The following is a 17,939-nucleotide window of genomic DNA, read 5'->3' on the forward strand; positions in this document are numbered from 1 at the left end:
ACATGGACCTGCTGAGAGGTTCTTCTTCTCCAGAGGAGTACGAGAGTTTGTGTCCGGACACGGACTGGGACTGGACGTACCTCCACAAGCCCATCATCTCCATCGTGCTGGGGTCTCTGGTGTCGGCCGCAGGGGGGCTCATCTTCCTGCTGCAGGCCTGGGGGCGCCTGCTCGGGGGTCACTCCGTGGCCAGCGCCTGCGTGTCCATAGGACTGATGTTCGTGGTGCTGGGGCTGGTCTGGATCCCGGTGCTGAAGGAGGAGAAGAGGAGGAGATGGTCCAGCCGAGCGTATTGATGGAGGAGGTGAAGACGTGAAAACTTGTCTAAAGAAGGAACATTATTATCCGAACATTTTGTATCCATTATAACTCACAGGGAAAATAATGCACCTCTTAAATGGATAAAATAGACCAAGATGTTATTGATTTAATGTTATCTATATATTTTAATAATATTTTTAATTAAAAAAAAAAAATGTAATCTAAGTATAAGCTAATGAGATATGTTTAAAATATGTTAGCAATGGCGTTCATGAATGCAAACTGCCATTAAGCTAGACTTCATGGGGTCTGCGGCCTCCATTATAAACTGTATGCAACGTTTTTATAAATTGTAAAAATGAAATTCATGAGTCAAATGAAAATCCCAGAAACTGAAGCTTCAAAGAGTCTCTCTGTTATTACAGTAATGCTGTGTTATTGAAGATGTATAACGTCTGGATGAGATAACTCCTGGTATGATGTCACAGTTCACATCTGCTCATTTCTACTTCTGCAGTGACCATCTTCTGTTGTCTCTGGGTCAAGATGAACGACCTCACTGCCTTCCAGAAATACATATGCAGTGGTGGAGGTTGTCCACCGGGTCACCTTGACCCAGAGATAATACAAGGGTTAAAAAAACATCTCGCACACCGGATCTTGGTTGCGTTTATGACTTCCGCTTCCTGTTGCGCCTGTGATTGGCAGCGCCTGATGTCGTCTCCTGCTATTGGTTTGTAAAAAAGTTGGACTTTCAACTGAGAAAAATCTCTAAACTTAGGAAAATGATGTCACGACATGATTTAGACCTTATAATCCATGTGTTTGTGTGTTTTCGCTTGGACTATTGTAACAGTTTATTTTGATGTATAAACAAGAAAAAATACAGAGAATTCTGACCCGCTCTAGTAGAAGAACTCACATTTCTCTGATCCTTAAAACTCTTCACTGATGATCAGTTTCTTTCAGGATCAACTTCTGGTTCTTACTTTCAGATCTATTCATGGTCAGACTCCTCCTTACATCAGTGATCTGATCCAGCCTTACACCCCAGCTCGGGCTCTGAGGTCTGTGGATCAGAATCTACTGATGGTTCCTGAACACACTTCAGGACCAGAGGAGAGAAATCCTTCCAGACTGTTGATCCTAAGCTTTGGAACGATCTCTGTGTTTGATGATCTACTGACTCCTTCAAGAAACATCTTAAGACATTCTTATCTGTGCAGGCTTTTTCATGATTTTCTGGGACTCCTGTGTTTGTCTTATGTGTAAAAATACACATTATAATGTTTTAAATATTAAAACTCATTAAGTTTAAAAGGATATAAAAAAAAATCTAATATTCTTTGAATTATATTGTTTTTCCTTTGAGTAATATACATGTGACAAGGAAATGAGAGATAGGAACTTTTGTTGTTATCATCTGGACCACCTTGCAGTGGACCTCATTGCACTTGACTGGTTTACGATCTTGTCAGCCTGTTGTTGGACTGATCCACTGCAGCTTTATAAAAGTTTTAATTTTGTTTCGCTGCAGTTTGTTATGAGAATGCACTGCATTTCTACATTGTTGAAGGAAACCATTTTTTTATGAATCATTTGTTTTATTAGCCTGTTACAGTCAGCCCTTTGCTTGTCATTTCTGATATGTGTGGTGCTGATGGACACGATTGATGTAAACGTGTGTGTGTCTGTGTGTGTATGCATGGTGCGAGTGTGTATGATGCAAGTGTGTGTGCATGTGTGTGTGTGTGTGCGTCTAATACTGAAGGTGTTTCAACATGTTACAGATTCTGTGTAAGTGACTGTGGAGCTTCCAATATGTTTCTCCTTTATTGATTTCAATCCTTTATGTTCAATAAAAAAATAGTGCTCTGAGAATGCCTTGGTATTTATGAGGTCGGAGGTTTGGCCACAAAGGTTTTTGAGACTTAAAAGTGGGCCCTGAGTTGGAAAAGGTTAGGGGGCCACTGCTCTAGTTCTTTAACCACTCGACTGATTTATCTGAGGTTGTTCATTTTGGGGGAATATTTGCTGCTTTTTCATATGAATTGGCTGAAACTAAGGTCTTATTTTCTTGCCTGTTCAGGTCTTTAGGGTCAAACCTTGTAGACAGAATGTCAAAATTTTCAGGTTTTAGGTCTAAAATGTATTTAGTATTTAGTTATTGTTTTCTAATTTAAACTTATGTCTGTTATTTATCTTGCACTCGCTCTCAGTGGTAATCATTACGCCTTCGGTGACGTAACTTGAAAATGTCCAATGATGAGCCTCTGCTGCTTTTATTGATCGTTCTGGCTGCCCTTTGAGCAGAAGCAGAGCCGCAGCCGTGTGACAGAAACCTGTGGACCGACTCTGAAGTCGAACTCCTGGACTCACACCATGTCGACATGTGTGCAGGTGAATCCAGATGGGGAGCTCAGGTATGGAGGCGTCGGTCGCTGCAAGTGCTCCTTCTGGTTCGCGGTGGCCCACGACATCCTGGGGGTCTTCGTCATGATGGTGGGCCTGTTCGGGGGGCTGGCCGTCCACGACCTGTTCATCTACGCAGGAGGCATCATCATCTTCCTCAGCCTGATCTGGTGGGTGTTCTGGTACTCGGGGAACATCGACGTGTCCCCGGAGGATCTGGAGGACGACGTGGGCAAAACAAAACCAGGACTTGGACATGTGATGAGAAACGTGTCCCAAAAACTCTCCAGCAGGATCAGGAACTCTTTCAGACGGAAGAGCAGGACCTCCAACACAGAAGGAGCTCCCTTCACGATCTTCGACAGCTCCATGGCCTCCACAAGAGACTACTCCAGAGAAATACTGTCAATATAGAACCTCTATTTCTTCCCCTCAAGTGTTAAACCTGCGCGTGTATTGATAAGATAAGAAGCTTTTACTGCTGATAAGTAGTGACAATGTTCATCTCAGCCTTTCCTGTGAGACATCAATCTGTATTTGATCATCTTTAATTAGTGCTTTGAACTTCATAAAATCTGGATCCATAACACTGCACTTTGTTTATGTTTGTCTTATGTATCTGGAAATGGATTATTTTGAGCAAAGATTTAAAGACATCCATGATGTTTTGAAACTGTATAGTTCAGAATTTTATATGAGAATATGATCTGAGGATTATTATTGATTAAAAAAAACATTTTGAGCTCTAACCATTTTCATGAGAATGTCTTTTAATCTATTAAATTAAACATAAAATTGAGCTGAAGTTGTTTTTGTCCACATTAGGAGATTTAAGAAATAAAATCCATCTTGAAAGATAATAACATTAAATGGAAAAAAAACCCCAGTATTTTAACGCACTGGATAATTTGATACAACAAAACTATTTATTATTTTTATTTGACAGAAAGTGCAAATGTTATTAAGTGAAATAAATGTGGATGGCATGGCAGAACAGATATTTTTCAACGGAAATAGTATAATGCGGACCAATAATATATATATAGAGGAGAAAACATCAAAAGCAACATATTTAAAATATACATGTAACCGTGTCAAAACTGTAAATGAATGTTATCCGAGGAATTCAAATTTCAACATAAAAGAAGGTTGAAAAGGATTAAAATAAAATTAAAATATAAAGTCAAATGTTCTCTACTGTAAGTGGAGGACTTAAATATTACTTGTTATTTTCTTATTCCACATTAAATACTTATTATTTGCTAATATTTAAACCTGACGAGGCCGACGGGTAAAGACTACAAGTCCCAGCATTCCTTCCGGGGTCATATGACAGCGGCGTGTTTTTGTCACGTGACCCACCTACCGCTCTAACGCTTCCTTTTTCGCAGAGTCACTTCTTAGTTGTCAACAGTGTGTTTATCGTCTTAAAGGTTTAACAAACTCCTGACTTCCGCCTCCTCCTGCTCGCCTCCTGCGACCTAAACGAGTTTCCACTTCCCGGCGGCGGCTCTTTGTCAGGCCCTCCATGACACCGACTCGGCATCAGTGCTGAAGCCGCCGGACGGTGCGTCAAGCCGGGCTGCTGGAAGTGAAGAGTCCCGCTCTTGCCTGGATGACCAGGAGTCGCCTGCTCAGAAGCTTTGGTGGCCGCTTGTGTCACTGCTTTTGTGGTTAGTTTGTCACAATGAACGGTGAGTTTTAAGTGTCTGTTAATGTGTGTTTAAATGATAAAGACTTAATAATCTCCTTTAAGAAGCTTTCTCTTGACATCTGCAGCCATCAAACATGATCTAAATGATTCTTTAACCTAAAATATTGAATGAACATGAGCGCAGATATTGATCCCAGTGTGGCAATATTAAGCATGAATGAATGACCAGTGAATAATCGAGAATACATGTAATTCTGCTGACATTCAGCAATGATGTAGCATATCTTTGTACCATTTGTAAGAGTAAAAGCTGTCGTGACAGCCTTTATTTGTTTAAATAAAAATAAACAAGATGAAACTGTCATTGCTCCTTCTAGGCTAATGTAGTTAAGATTTAAAGCTATAGTAACTAGAGGTGTGAGAAAACATCTATACACTGATATATCACAACCTTTTTATCATGATACTGTATCAATTCAAAACCTTTTTATTCATTCCTTATTGTCTTGAAATCACATTTTGTTTTTTAAGTTATTTCGTGCCTACTATTTCAGTAAAGTGCTTGTAAAATAATATAATTCAATCTTTTTTACAACCTTTTTTACAACCGGCCACCAAAGATAAATTCAATTTAGTGTTGCAATTCTACTTCCGACTGCTAGATGGACTCCCACTGTGTCCTTCTCCGCTAAAGGAACATTGAAATTGAGTTCCCGGTGATGACTGAGGACGAGAGGATACAGTGGACTACAGCTGCTTTTAAAGCTGATGTTTGGACTTTGACCATATTTTGGTTTCAAAACAAATGAAAACAGTTACGACTTGAAGAGTCATATAAATTCTGCAACAACAGGATCTTCCAGTAAGATTTTTGTCACATTAGGACATATTTGTTGAGTTTGACAGCTCATCATATCTGCTTCCCTTGTGATTCAGCAAATCCCCTCCATTACGTCCGAGTAATAAGACTCACGACTTTACTTTTGCTTTCTTGTTGAATAATTGATCAAGGTTTTGTAGTCTGGCCGACCAGAATTTGTGGCATTACTTTCTACGATTTTGCAGATATAAGGCAGTTACACTAAAGAAAATTATTTGTGTGCAGATCAAGGTTTTGACACAAATATCAATGTTGGATTAAATGTGTTTGATATTGTGTCTTGTACATTTGTGTATCCAAAACACATGATTACATCACAAGCTTCACTGGACATGTACATGACCCATATATCAACACGTTTGTTGTACATACAAAATGGACAATAATATTTATTTAAACGATCATCTATTGTCTTTTCTTTATCTAGACCAATAAACCTGTTGACAACTCTTAATTGTTTGTGTTTCCAGGCACACCACAGATTGACACCAAGAGGCAGAATCTGCTGGAGCGACTACTAGATGCTGTCAAACAGGTGACGCCATCTTGAAATACCTTCAAATCTTCGAAGATGCTGAATGTCGATCAAGAGTGCTGATATGAAAGGGGAGGAAATTCACAGAAACCTAGACACATTTCTGAGATACAATCATTGTGTAGGACATAAGATAAACATATTTTGACTAGTGTAAGTTTGATCCTAGTTTATTTTTTAATTAAAATAAAATAAAAAGTTGAGTATTGTCAGTTTTCAGGGGGTTAGGTTGACATTCACGAACCATATTAGCCTCTCCAAATACCAAAAAGAGCAAATAAATGATATTAAACCTTGGCTCCTGCAAGGGTTTGATTGATGTCATCTTCTGCCTTTGGTGTAACCTAAAAAAAAACAGTGTCTTTGTAACAAGAACAACATGGAAGGTGTGTTATGCAAAAGTATGAAGTGAGAAGAGAAAAATCATATTGTAGTATATAATTTATTTAGTTGGTTCAAAATGAATGACATGCTAGGAGTAACTAAGTTTTATTTACAGACTTAAGGAAATAATCTCTTGTTAAAAGTTTAGATTGATTTACACTGACATTGAAACATGAATTATATGATCATCAACTCTTATTGTCACATTGAAGAGCTGTAAAATGAATTTGACACCTGTTTAATGACAAAACCATAATATAATGTGCTGTAACTCATGCGAGTAAAAATCTGAACTGAGAAAGTCTGAAAATCCGTTGGATTTAGAGTAAAGTTCTGCTGCATTCTAGTTGTGAAACAAGGGGAAAAAAAGGAAGTCTGGCGCTGGAAAGTGAAAGTGTCTGAGAAATGTAGTTAATCCTTAGTCAACGTCCTACAACAATCCCTTTGACCTCCGATCTAAAAACAGCTGCACATTTTTCGTCCACCGCTTCTCAAGCACACATCATGTTTGCATATGTTAACAGTCTCGCTGACCACAGATGTCCTTCATAACGATGATCCTCCTTCTCTTTCTCTCCAGTGCCAAATACGCTTCGGAGGACGAAAGGAAATAGCGACAGACTCGGACAGCAGGTAGCTTGTCATGTTGGGTTGACTCTGCCTTGCATGTTTAGCTCCGTCATGCTGTGTTTCGATGTCTGACGTCGCCATCTTGTCACGAGCTCCGCATGTGTCCACAGGGTCATCTGCCTCTGCGCCCAGTTCGAGTCCGTCCTCCAGCACGGTCTGAGGAAGAGTCGAGGTCTGGCCCTCACTGCAGCTGCCATCAAGCAAGCGGCAGGTTTCAGCAGCAAGACTGAAGCAGGTACTGGCATGAGTACGGAGTCTGGCGTTACGATAACAAGGATAATATTTGTAGTATTGTCCGAGTACTTGACTCTGGTGTTGCAGAATTTACAGAACACATGACTCTTAGGTTAGGTTAGGTCGAACTTTATTGATCCCTCAGGAGGTCTCCTTCTGGAAATTGTTTTTTTTTCCAATTAGCCACAGCAATACAGCAATTTTTCATAAAAATAAATACAAATGAACTAAGGATGACAAAGTCGTTACTGCTTTCATTTGTTTTGAAACCAAAATATATCAAAACATCACCTTTAAAACCTGCTGCAATCCAATGTATCCTCTCGTCCTCAGTCTTAGCAGATTTTCATAATTTCTTTAGCTTGAAGGACGTAATGACTGCTGCCATCTAGTAATAATATGCATGTATGCATGTATTTATTTTTTAACATCGTTTGAGTGCTTTGAATATTTCAACAGATTTTTCACAATATTTAACTGTATCTTATATATATATATATATATATATAGTATATATATATATATATATATATATATATGCATACTAGGTTTTTCTATGGTCTGAAGTGTTCTTGATGTATGTATATATTATTGGTACATACCCATATGTTGTAATTTTGTCTGTACAAAATGTATATAAATATATTTATGATAGTTTTAACTATGAATTGATTGTACTCTTAATGGATCTTCACCTACTACACGTTTTTCCTCTTTTTTTTGTTTGGAGCAACTTTAATTCTCTCGTAATGAGCGTCTGGACCGCGAGTGTCCGTGGTGACCGCCAGAATGAGTTTAGAAATAGTTTTCCACTTGATATCATTTGTCATTTCGAAGGACAATAATTCCAGCTGAGGACTCGGGTCACGCTCGCGACCATTAGCATATCTGAAGCGTTCTTGATTTCCCCGTCAATTAGAAGAAGGGAATCGCAGCTGAATCTGCACTAATGACGGCGAGACCTCTGACGGAGACTGAAGCAGAAGTCATCGTTTCCCAGCGATTGTTCTCAGCTTTTATGCTAATCGTATGGAAAAGAGGAGCATGACTCCAGGATCCCATTAACTTTCAAACCTCAGAGACGGAAAAAGTTTAAATCCTCGTCTGTCTTCTGTCCGGTCGCGGCTCAAACTTCAGGGAAGAAAAGTTAATATCGAAGAGCACTTTTACAAAAGCCTTGTGCAACATTTTGACATCATTATTGTTTTGTTTTTAATATTTTGTGTCGTGATGGTTTAATTTTGAACAACCACTCTCAACAATTAATTAATGACTTGACAATGTTTGTCACTTTTTCATCTCACCAGGAATATTAAACGAGAAACTGACACAACAAGTTATTTGTGTAAACAACTGTACATGGCGCATCAGAGATTATAAGACATTACAGTTACACTTGTTCGACACACGGGGTCGCCAGAAACAATCGTTTCAATCTTGCCCAGCTAAAGTGACTGTACCCCCTTCACCAGAGTTGACCTTCTGGTTCTACGTGAAGGAGCATCTGAACCGGCACGAGCTGCAGCGCTTCTACTCGCTGAGACAGATCACGTCGGAGCTGGGCCGGGGTCGAGCCTGGCTCCGCTGCGCTCTCAACGAACACTCGCTGGAACGCTACCTGCACACGCTGCTGTCCGATCCGACGCGACTCAGGTAAGTGTGAAGCTGTGTGTGTGTGTGTTCAAAATGTTCTTATAGTGTTTGTTGAGATCAATCCACACACTTTCTTTTTTTTAATATTTGTTAATATTCATAACTCACCTTATTTTCATTTTTTTCTCTTTTATGATCTTATATATAATTAATAATAATTCATATTGTGGGCTTATGTTTAATTTGACAAGCCAATTAGCTTTGATCTTGCCATGTGTTCCGTTTATTGGTTGTTTATTTTTGTTTCTTAAGATTTTTCTGAGGTTTCTTGTGAGTGTTTGTATTTTTCTGACGTTATTTTCGCTGAAAATTGTCATTATTTTTTGACTAAAACTTTTTTAATTAATTATTTTTTTATATAATAAATAAACAAAAAAACAAGACGTAATTCTTATTTTAATTATGTATTCATTTCATTTCGTTTGTGTTTTATTTTTGGTTGACATGATACCATCCGTTTCCATCTGTGGCAGCACCTACTATGAAGACTGGGCTTTTATTCTGGACGAGGAGCGAGCCAGCATGTTGCCCACGATGGCTGCAGGTCAGTCCCATCATGATTCTTTAAATCTTTACAACATTGTTGGCGGTAAAAAGATCTGTGTCTGTGTAACTACACTTGACATTTTTGCGACATCATCATCTTCTACTTACTATGGAATTTATTGTCACCGAGGAACCATTATTTGTGATTTCCCTTCAGAAAACTTTCTCTATATAAAACCTGCTGAGGAAGCGGCACATTAAAGATATTCCGCCTCATTTTTACTTTAGATGATTTAACAACTATAAATATTTTATTTTTCTGATCAAGTTTTCTTCTTGCTTTCATCTCTTTTCGTTTACGCATAAAAATGTACTAAATGCTGACGCAGCAGAAGCTCCAAGGCTTCAAATAGAGTTCAAGTTCGAGTAGCAACTTTTTTCTCCTCCGCAGGTTTGAACTCCATCCTTTTCGCCATCAACATCGACAACAGCGACCTGAACGGGGGCGTGACCCGGACCACCGGCTCGTCCATGTCTCACCTCCTGAAGGAGTCCACGCAGGGCATCGGCTCGCTGTGGAAGGAGTCCACTCAGGGGGTCAGCAGCCTCCTCCGCGAGATCAGCACTGCCACCGCTGTGGTTCCGGGCTTCAACCCGAGACAGGAAGGAGCCTCCGACCCACTTCCTGTCCTGCCGCGGAGCTCCTCTGCCGGTATCAAACACTTTTGTTTTCGTCGACAACAAATTGTATAACAACTTTTGGCCAATAATTATCGAAATAACATCTAATAAGTGTCTTGACATTTTTTCTAAATTCATATTTAATTTAAGGGCTTGACGACAGTTAAAATTTGTTTTGCGATTAATCGCATGATTTCGCCGATTAATCACGATTAATCGCAAAATCTAATAATGAATTAAAAAGTAATAAAAGTGGACTTTTATTTCATTGTTCTTCTGCGATATGAGCTCAAGTTTTATTACATGTTGTGTAAACACTTTTAAAATCAGCACTTGTCAGTTACGTATCAAAAAAGTAAAAAAGTAAATAAAATAAAGCTTATTTCACTGCCGGGGCATTAAAACTCATTTCTTTATCTAAGATAAAAGGCATCTGCCAATAAATAAAGGAAAATGTGTTTAATGTGCGATGGATATAATTTTCTGTGTTAATATTTTAATGCATTAACGCGATAATAATGTTTTTACTTTCCCGTCTCTAATGTTAATCACAAAAATACATCATTATAAATGTATTCTAATGATGATGATTATTATTATTATCCAAACCAATTTGAAACAATGTATTGTGTTTTATCTTCATCCACCTGAAAATTATTTTGAAAATGTTACTAAAATCTCCGAAAACATTTCCGGCATCCACATGCTTTATCTGTTTGTGGTCCGTGGTCAGATCTCTTGTGCTGCAGCAGAATGTTCCGTGGTCGCTCCTGACCGAGTCGTTTCATTGTAATCTATGATCATGAGACACTATATTTCTCAGCTCGACTAACATTGTAAATTGTCAATTAAACTTTTTTTTTTCTTATGCAATTAAAAGCAAGTTAAGGGAAATGATCTGCCAAATTCCAGAGTAATTGGAATGCGTAGTATTCATGTTATTATCTTTTAATTTAACTAATTTAAATCAAATTTCATCAGACCAATGTCCACTTCAGGGTGTGACTGAACAATGTTTGCAACAACTCAAGCAACCAACACACACAAAAGATAACACACAAAGACAGCTTGCAAACAGAAACAATACATTTAGATGTTGAATATGAGATTAACATGATTAAATAAAGAGCACTAAATTACTTTTTAAACTCTGTATTTCCCAGACTCGGGCCTGAGGAAAGAGCGACGGAGGAAAAAGAAGATCACCAACATCATCTCCTTCGACGATGATTTGGACGGAGGGGCGGAGGACGAGGAGGAGGGCGAGGAGGAGTACCAGAAGATGACCGTGATGAGGAAGAGTCACACGGCTCCGGCTCAGAGCAGCGTGGAAGAGGGCATCGACCCCCTGGAGCCCACCTTCGCCGACCCGCCCGCTCAGAACGGGCTGGACGGGGTCGGCTGGGTCGGGTCCCCCCACCCGTCGCGCACCTCCCCCCTGCCTGTACCCCCTCCGCCCGACAGCAGGAGTCTAGATAACGAGGAGGAGGACGAGGAGAAGCAGACGAGTCGTAACCAGGAGGAGAGGACCGGCTCAGAGCAGTGAGTGGATGAATAATAACACACTTATCGTCACACCTCAAGTTCATCAATCACACACATCCAGCATGCATCATACAGAGAGATTTGAAGGAGGAGAGTGAAGAAGGTCCTTAATACTTCTACCCTTTTTTCCATATTTTCTTTGGTTTTGTGGGTCGTCTTGTTTTATTGGACTTTTTCAGTTCTACTTTTTTCAGTGACACATTAGTCTCCCTCCTTTTTTAGAGGATTTTCTGCGAGATATCTTGTTAAACTTTCACATCGGCAAGGTTTATTATTTTATTTCACAGAGAGTTTGACATTCCTCCTGATATTATTGATGGATTCATTTTTGTTCATTTGAAGTTCCCACTTATTCTGTGCTCTCCTCATGAAATGTTGGAAAAACTACCAGAATTATTTGAACCATTAGTACTGCCGTAATGACTTCATCATGATCTCTAAACAAATTATTGAATGAATCCCCCCTAAATATACCTGAGAAAATTCCTCTATTTCTGTTATTTCGTTTAATCTGATTGTGGTCGGAGCAAAAGTTTAATATATGAAATCAAAGCGTTTTCATAATATAATTTATTACAAATGCAGTTCTTGTCATTTACATTCTGCTGTATTTTAGACTAGAATAGTCTTCAACCGATATCATGTAAAAAGAGACATTAAGGTTCCACGCCATCAGAGCTCAGTTTGAGCCGCTTTCTTTGATTTCTCAACTAATGATACTTGCATCTTTAATCATTATTTAAGCTATATAGTTTCAATTTAATGAAACAAATTACACAAAAATGCTGGTCTGTCTGATTCTTTTTGTAAAGTTAAATCAAATTTTAAAATTGGTCGCATCATATTCAACTTTATTAACAAAAATGAAATAATTCTCTGTGTACTAACTGTACTTAGAAAGAACAAAGATTACAATTCAAAAATAAATAAATCAGAATTGAAGATCTCTGAACTGCAAAATTACAAGGAGGAAAGTGAACCGTGGACTAGACAAGTGTTTCCACCAGCACGGCTGAATGCATGTTCTTAAGTCTAAATAAAATAAAACATCAGGTCTATATAAAGTTTTGTGAGTTAACGCAATAAAAAACAATTATTATACGATTCACTAGACCAATCAATGTCTACCAAAGTGTGACTAACCATTGTTTTTTCACACCAACAACTGTAGCACAAGAAATATAATTATAATAAACACAGAAATATTATGCAGAAAAGCAACTAAAAAACAAAAATATTTGGAGATTAAAGATAACATGACTGTTTCATTAATTTCAATGAATGTGATTATTTTGACTAAACCAGTTTCAACAGCATCTATTTCTGACTCTGCATAACCAACTGTGTTTCTCTCCATAAGTGTGTGATCTACTGTCGACTTTACATTTTGTTCTTAGACCCTGTACTTGACCCTGCAGACCACAACACAAATAAGGATGTTAGTTAATGAACTACAACAGATTTGTTTAAATCACGACATTGTCTTTTGATTGACATTTAAATGGAGGTCAATGACCTGTTTAAAAAAGAAACGGAAAGTCACTGACCATGCAAGTACTTTTCTCTGAGCTGAGTGGCGCCACCTGGCGTTCATATCGAGGAGGTTGTGCTTAGAGAAGGGATGGTTGAAGACGAAGGAAGAGCGCGATCGATCCAAAGGCCTAATGGACGAGAGAGAGAAATCGCAGTCAGTAACACAATGTCAACGATATCTATTGATCCAGGGTCGTGATCGGAAGTCTGTCCAGTGTTTCCACGTGGAGTCCAGTCCAGATGCTGACGGACCAGAGCAGCGCTGACTTCCTGATCCCTGTCAACGCTTCAGACCAGCAGCCAGGTGAGTCACTGACGGTACACTCAAGTGTAGAACCTGCGACTGGATTTTCTTTTAATGTTGCTATCGTGATCATTAGTTATCGTTTTTTAGAGTTAAAGTCTAGCGCAGGCCCTGCATTTATATGGCCCTTAGGAAGCCATGTAGAAACTAACAATTTATTATGTGTTTAATTCTATTATTCAATATCCAAGTATAAATATGACTGTAAGATTTTTGCTTTTATATGAGTTTTTTTTTAAATAAATAAACCCTATAAAAGATACAATAAAATGTGACTTTTAGCATATTACGCTTATTTATACTTTTTACTCCTGTTTTGTTGCTTTTTTTTAGTTTAATTTCCAACCCCTAGCGTGTCAACACACATGTTCTTCCCTCTGGATGTAAGAAGTGAGAAATGTGTTCATATTTGTCACCATTAAGTTGTAATTGATTTCTTGAATGTGTCTTTCTTGTCCACAAATGATCCCTTTATGAAAGCTGGTCAGTAACATGTTCACCATCAAAGCGATCACATGGTTTGAAGAGCTTGAACTTGATGTGATTCCAGTGAACTCTGTGGACGACTCGCCTGCATTTCCTGCTCGTCACGAGTCGACAGAAGCAGCAGGAAACTGTGAGGGCAGCAGATCGCAGCTCGACTTCAAGTGAGCAGTGTTACCTGGCTCTGTGTCTATCGTCGTGAAAATCCTCTCTGCCGTTCTACCCATCTGTCTTCTTCTCTTCCAGTCTGGAGTCCAGTTCCCCGGCGTCGTCGGCTCCCCTCGTGAGCATGTTGCCAACATCTGGTCTGCCAGAGTCCATGACAGTCGGTAAGAAGTTCTACTTTTTCAAGCCTGCTGTGATTTGTTTTCTTTTAAACTGGCACCTCTTGAGAGAGTTCACAGACCAGTTCTGTGGTATGAATTGTGTTTGGTTGGCCTGGAGGCGTTCCAATTGTCTGCAGGTTTATGTGTCAAAACAAGTAGCTAAACATGCATATGGACTTAAACACGTTCATCCTCTCCAAATCTTAACCCTGAGTTCGGTCTCACAGGAGAAAATGGACTGTTCTGAATGTAAGCTTGTAGTCAGAAAATGCTTGTGCTGCAAATACGATGTGTTATCACAATACAACTGATAGTGTCATTGCCGTGTGACTAATCTTGACACCAAAGAAGATAAATGTTACTACTGCTGATAAAGATGTTTCTTAATACATTTTAGCATTTTTCTGATAAATTTCTATCTCAACATACTAAGAAACGACAAATAAAGAAGTTAGATATTTAGCTAGTGGCCTCATCCAAAAAGTAGGTGCCATAATACCTTGAATTATATTTACTTCAATGGCTTCCTGTTTGTCTTTGGAGAGCATAGTTTATGTTTTGATCTATTTAATTTCTCAATGTAAAAAAATATTGTTTTCTAAATGTATCATATATAATAACGCTCGTAATCGACTCAATTTAATGTTGTGCAGCAGAGAGGAGGTATGAAGACCAAAAATGAACCTGTGTCCAACAAAATGAGATGATGTTTAGAATTTTGGTTGAATAAAATTCAGAAAACATCAATTCAAGAACGAAAACATATTGTTCTTTTTCCGTTTACATTTTTCAGTGAGTTCTTTTTTAAAGCTGAAATACTGGAACCATCTATTATTATTTCAACCAATCTAGTTTAAATACAGATAATTTCAAGTTTGTCAAATAAAATAAAACACAAGTGCATTGAGGACTGGGATGCCTCTAGAAGGTTCCTACTTTATTTATAACTTTGAATTTATAAGATGTCATTGGCCACAATTTGACAATGGTACACTTATTATAAAACCACTAGAGGGCGCTGTTTATCTTGAGCGTAGAATCCCTCTTCTATGGCTCTTTTTTGATTAAAAAAATAAGAACTATATGCGTTAGATAAGAGTTTATGAATACAAAGCCTCTTTCTACTTACTGTTAAATAAGATTAATTTCCCCCCATTTTTGTTAAGTGTTATTGAAAGTTCGTTGCTATTTTATAGAGTCACTTTGTGGTGTTTGTGCTCCGAATTCTATCTTAATTTTATTGTATTGAATTTATTAGCAGTGCACAGTAAAGTAGTTCATGAACCAACAAACTTAGTTTACGAAAATTACGACTTTATGTGATCAAATAAGGACTATTGTGCACAACAATGACGTCACCGTTTTGTTAAGGGGCCACAAGATGTCAGCACAGTTCAGCTTTTTCCGCACAAAACACTTGTTTAATCCACGATGGACTCGGGATTCAGCTTTTAATTCTTGAAAACACAATTTTATGAGAATGTAAGATACATGCGACTGAAATAGAGGAATAGATGTTAAGTGTGAAAAGAAAAGCATGTTGACTGACACCCGTAAGGGAGGAACACAAAAAGTAATAACACTTCTTCTGGGTTCCGTGACCGTGACAACGGTCGAAACCCTGAGGGAGCAGTAACCAGGGATAGTTGCCCTCTGGCTAATGTAGCAGCAAAGATAATTCACTTTTAATGATTTCATCACTGACCCCGCCACACTGGCGGTATTTAAGATGTCACAGATGTTTCGCCTCTGCCAAGTGCTCGCAGGAGATTCAATCACATCTCCAGATGTTTAACGCTGATGATGCGTCAATCTTCCGTAGAGACTCTAACTTCACAAGGACGATGCAGGAGTGAAGAAGGTGCGTTTTAATGCAACACTTGTCTAGTTCAGGGACTAGATAAGGTGTGTCAAACTCAATCGTTTAGTGGTCCAAGTTTAGGGCCCACATTTTTTTTATATTTACCCAAGGATGTAGAAGTCAGATTTTGAATTTGTCTTTTCAGTCTTAGAGGCTTAATTTATCTTAATTTTCTCCATGTTCCCTTCACCAAACAAATATTTCCTTTTTACATAAATTGTACTCGTATTGTTGACATCAATCACCTCTGTCCATTATCTTCTCTTAAACACTTAATAGGTCACCAACGTCTAACTCTGAATAGGCGGGCCACATAAAATGACTCGCCGGGCCATATTATCTTGAACGCTACATGTGTCTTTGAGTCCAACTGTGACGTTGCCCGAATATATAAATGCAGATAAAACTAAGCTTTGGTTTAAATGAGTAAACTTCATCAATGAAAAAGTCTAAACATCCATATAAATGGCTGCACCAGAAAACTGCCCGGTGATAGACTTGGTTAGCTGTAATTGAATAATGATTGTCCATCAACCGTGTATTAAAACGGTTGAATAAACAATGTTGGGTCACGGTGTCTCACGTCCGTTGTAAAAACTTTATTGACAATCTCGGATCCACTGAGCAACCGCGTATATTAATCCCAGTGAGTACATTTAATGTCAAGCAGCTGCCTCGGTGAGTCATTTACGAGATGCTACGCTGCTGCTGCCGCCGGTTGGTCGCAGCTAATCAGAGGTTCGCTGAGGAAGAGGAGGAGCCGGGATAAAAAATAGAACAACAGTCAATTCACTGCCGATATTCTGGACTCTCACTGTTATCTTCTTTCCAAAAAAAACCTTTTTGACCTGATCCCATTTCTATTAAGATTAAAAACAATGACCTAAAACGTTATAATTTAGAAAAGCTGTGACATAGATCATGACCTTAGACAAGGGCAAAAGGCAGCCTGGGGGCCACATGTGGCCCTTTGACTGTAGTGTGGAACTGACCCATGAAAGCATGAGGGAAATGTTTCTGACAGCTTATTTGTATTTGTATTCATTTTGTATACAAAATTGTAAAAATATTATACTATGCCCATTTCTTTTTTGTCCTTTTGGTAAATATTTATTTGAGACTCACTCATAATTCAAATATTGAAGTCTTCCTCTCCAAAATGTAGTAAATCTCTCATCATGACCGTGTTTTGAACTGATTAGTTTATAAAGTTTTCCCCCGTCTGAAATCTCGTCGAACGAGAGGTTACGAGAGCAGAGTTCACTATGACGTAGTAATGGCTTCACTCCTCCTCCAGCCAGCTGTAATCATGCCCTGCCTTGTTTATACAACGAGTCCCTTAGAGGTGGAGACTTGTGTGATTGATGACACACGTGACAAACATCAATGCTTTACCAACCACAGTATCGTGGGTGTGGTTATGGTTAACAAGATTTAATCTGCAGAAAGCCTCAGTGTTTTCAGTGAGCAGTACATTTTGTAATGTCAATATTTCAATGAAAAGAATTTCAATGAGAGTTTTGTACAAACGGGCACATACTGATGATACAATAGAGTCCAAGATATCGTTAAGACACACTTAAATAAACCCATTAGTTAAGGGTTAGTGGCTTTGACTGAAAAAAGGGATGTACAGTACTGTGCAAAAGTTTTAGGGAGGTGTGAAAAAATGCTGTAAACTAAGAATGCTTTCAAAAATATAAATAATAAGTGTTTATTTTTTATCAATTTACCAAATGCAAAGTGAGTGAACAAAAGAGAAATCAAATTAATATTTGTTGTTACTACCCTTTGCCTTCAAACCAGAATCAATTTCTACAGGTACATTTGCACAAGGTAGGATTATATCGTGGTGTATAATCAACCAATTATACCAAACAAGTGCTAATGATCATCAATTTCACAAGTAGTTTGAAACACAGTCATTAAGTGAAAAAGTAGTAATCTAGGAGGAGTTTAAAAGTGGGTGAGGAACAAACTCTGCTACCAAGCTGAGGTTGTTTAAGACAGTTTCATGTCACAGGTCAGACACCATGGCAAGAATGAGCACAGCAAAACAAAAGGTAGCTATACTGCA

The 17,939-nt window shown here is 38.5% G+C and overlaps 2 protein-coding genes across 2 annotated transcripts in view; both read left to right on the top strand.

Annotated features, from left to right (window-relative positions):
* The first annotated feature begins 2,640 nt into the window (after positions 1 to 2,640).
* Positions 2,641 to 3,230, top strand: LOC148085550 (transmembrane protein 238-like). Its single transcript, XM_087782727.1, has one exon. The coding sequence runs from the start codon at positions 2,644 to 2,646 to the stop codon at positions 3,085 to 3,087; it is 444 nt and encodes a 147-aa protein (XP_087638853.1). The 5' UTR covers positions 2,641 to 2,643; the 3' UTR covers positions 3,088 to 3,230.
* An 826-nt stretch (positions 3,231 to 4,056) lies between these two features.
* Positions 4,057 to 17,939, top strand: part of snx29 (sorting nexin 29) — a 114,674-nt gene continuing 100,791 nt past the window's right edge. The window contains exons 1-11 of the mRNA XM_087783788.1: positions 4,057 to 4,367; positions 5,678 to 5,742; positions 6,707 to 6,759; positions 6,867 to 6,991; positions 8,463 to 8,643; positions 9,117 to 9,187; positions 9,581 to 9,841; positions 10,974 to 11,352; positions 13,080 to 13,192; positions 13,743 to 13,839; positions 13,922 to 14,004. Coding sequence (XP_087639914.1) covers positions 4,361 to 4,367; positions 5,678 to 5,742; positions 6,707 to 6,759; positions 6,867 to 6,991; positions 8,463 to 8,643; positions 9,117 to 9,187; positions 9,581 to 9,841; positions 10,974 to 11,352; positions 13,080 to 13,192; positions 13,743 to 13,839; positions 13,922 to 14,004 — 1,435 coding nt within the window. The 5' untranslated portion in view covers positions 4,057 to 4,360. The remainder of the gene's footprint in view (positions 4,368 to 5,677; positions 5,743 to 6,706; positions 6,760 to 6,866; positions 6,992 to 8,462; positions 8,644 to 9,116; positions 9,188 to 9,580; positions 9,842 to 10,973; positions 11,353 to 13,079; positions 13,193 to 13,742; positions 13,840 to 13,921; positions 14,005 to 17,939) is intronic.

Source organism: Callionymus lyra, chromosome 2 (genome assembly GCF_982586985.1).
Source record: "Callionymus lyra chromosome 2, fCalLyr1.hap1.1, whole genome shotgun sequence".
Classification (NCBI taxonomy): Eukaryota; Metazoa; Chordata; class Actinopteri; order Syngnathiformes; family Callionymidae; genus Callionymus; species Callionymus lyra.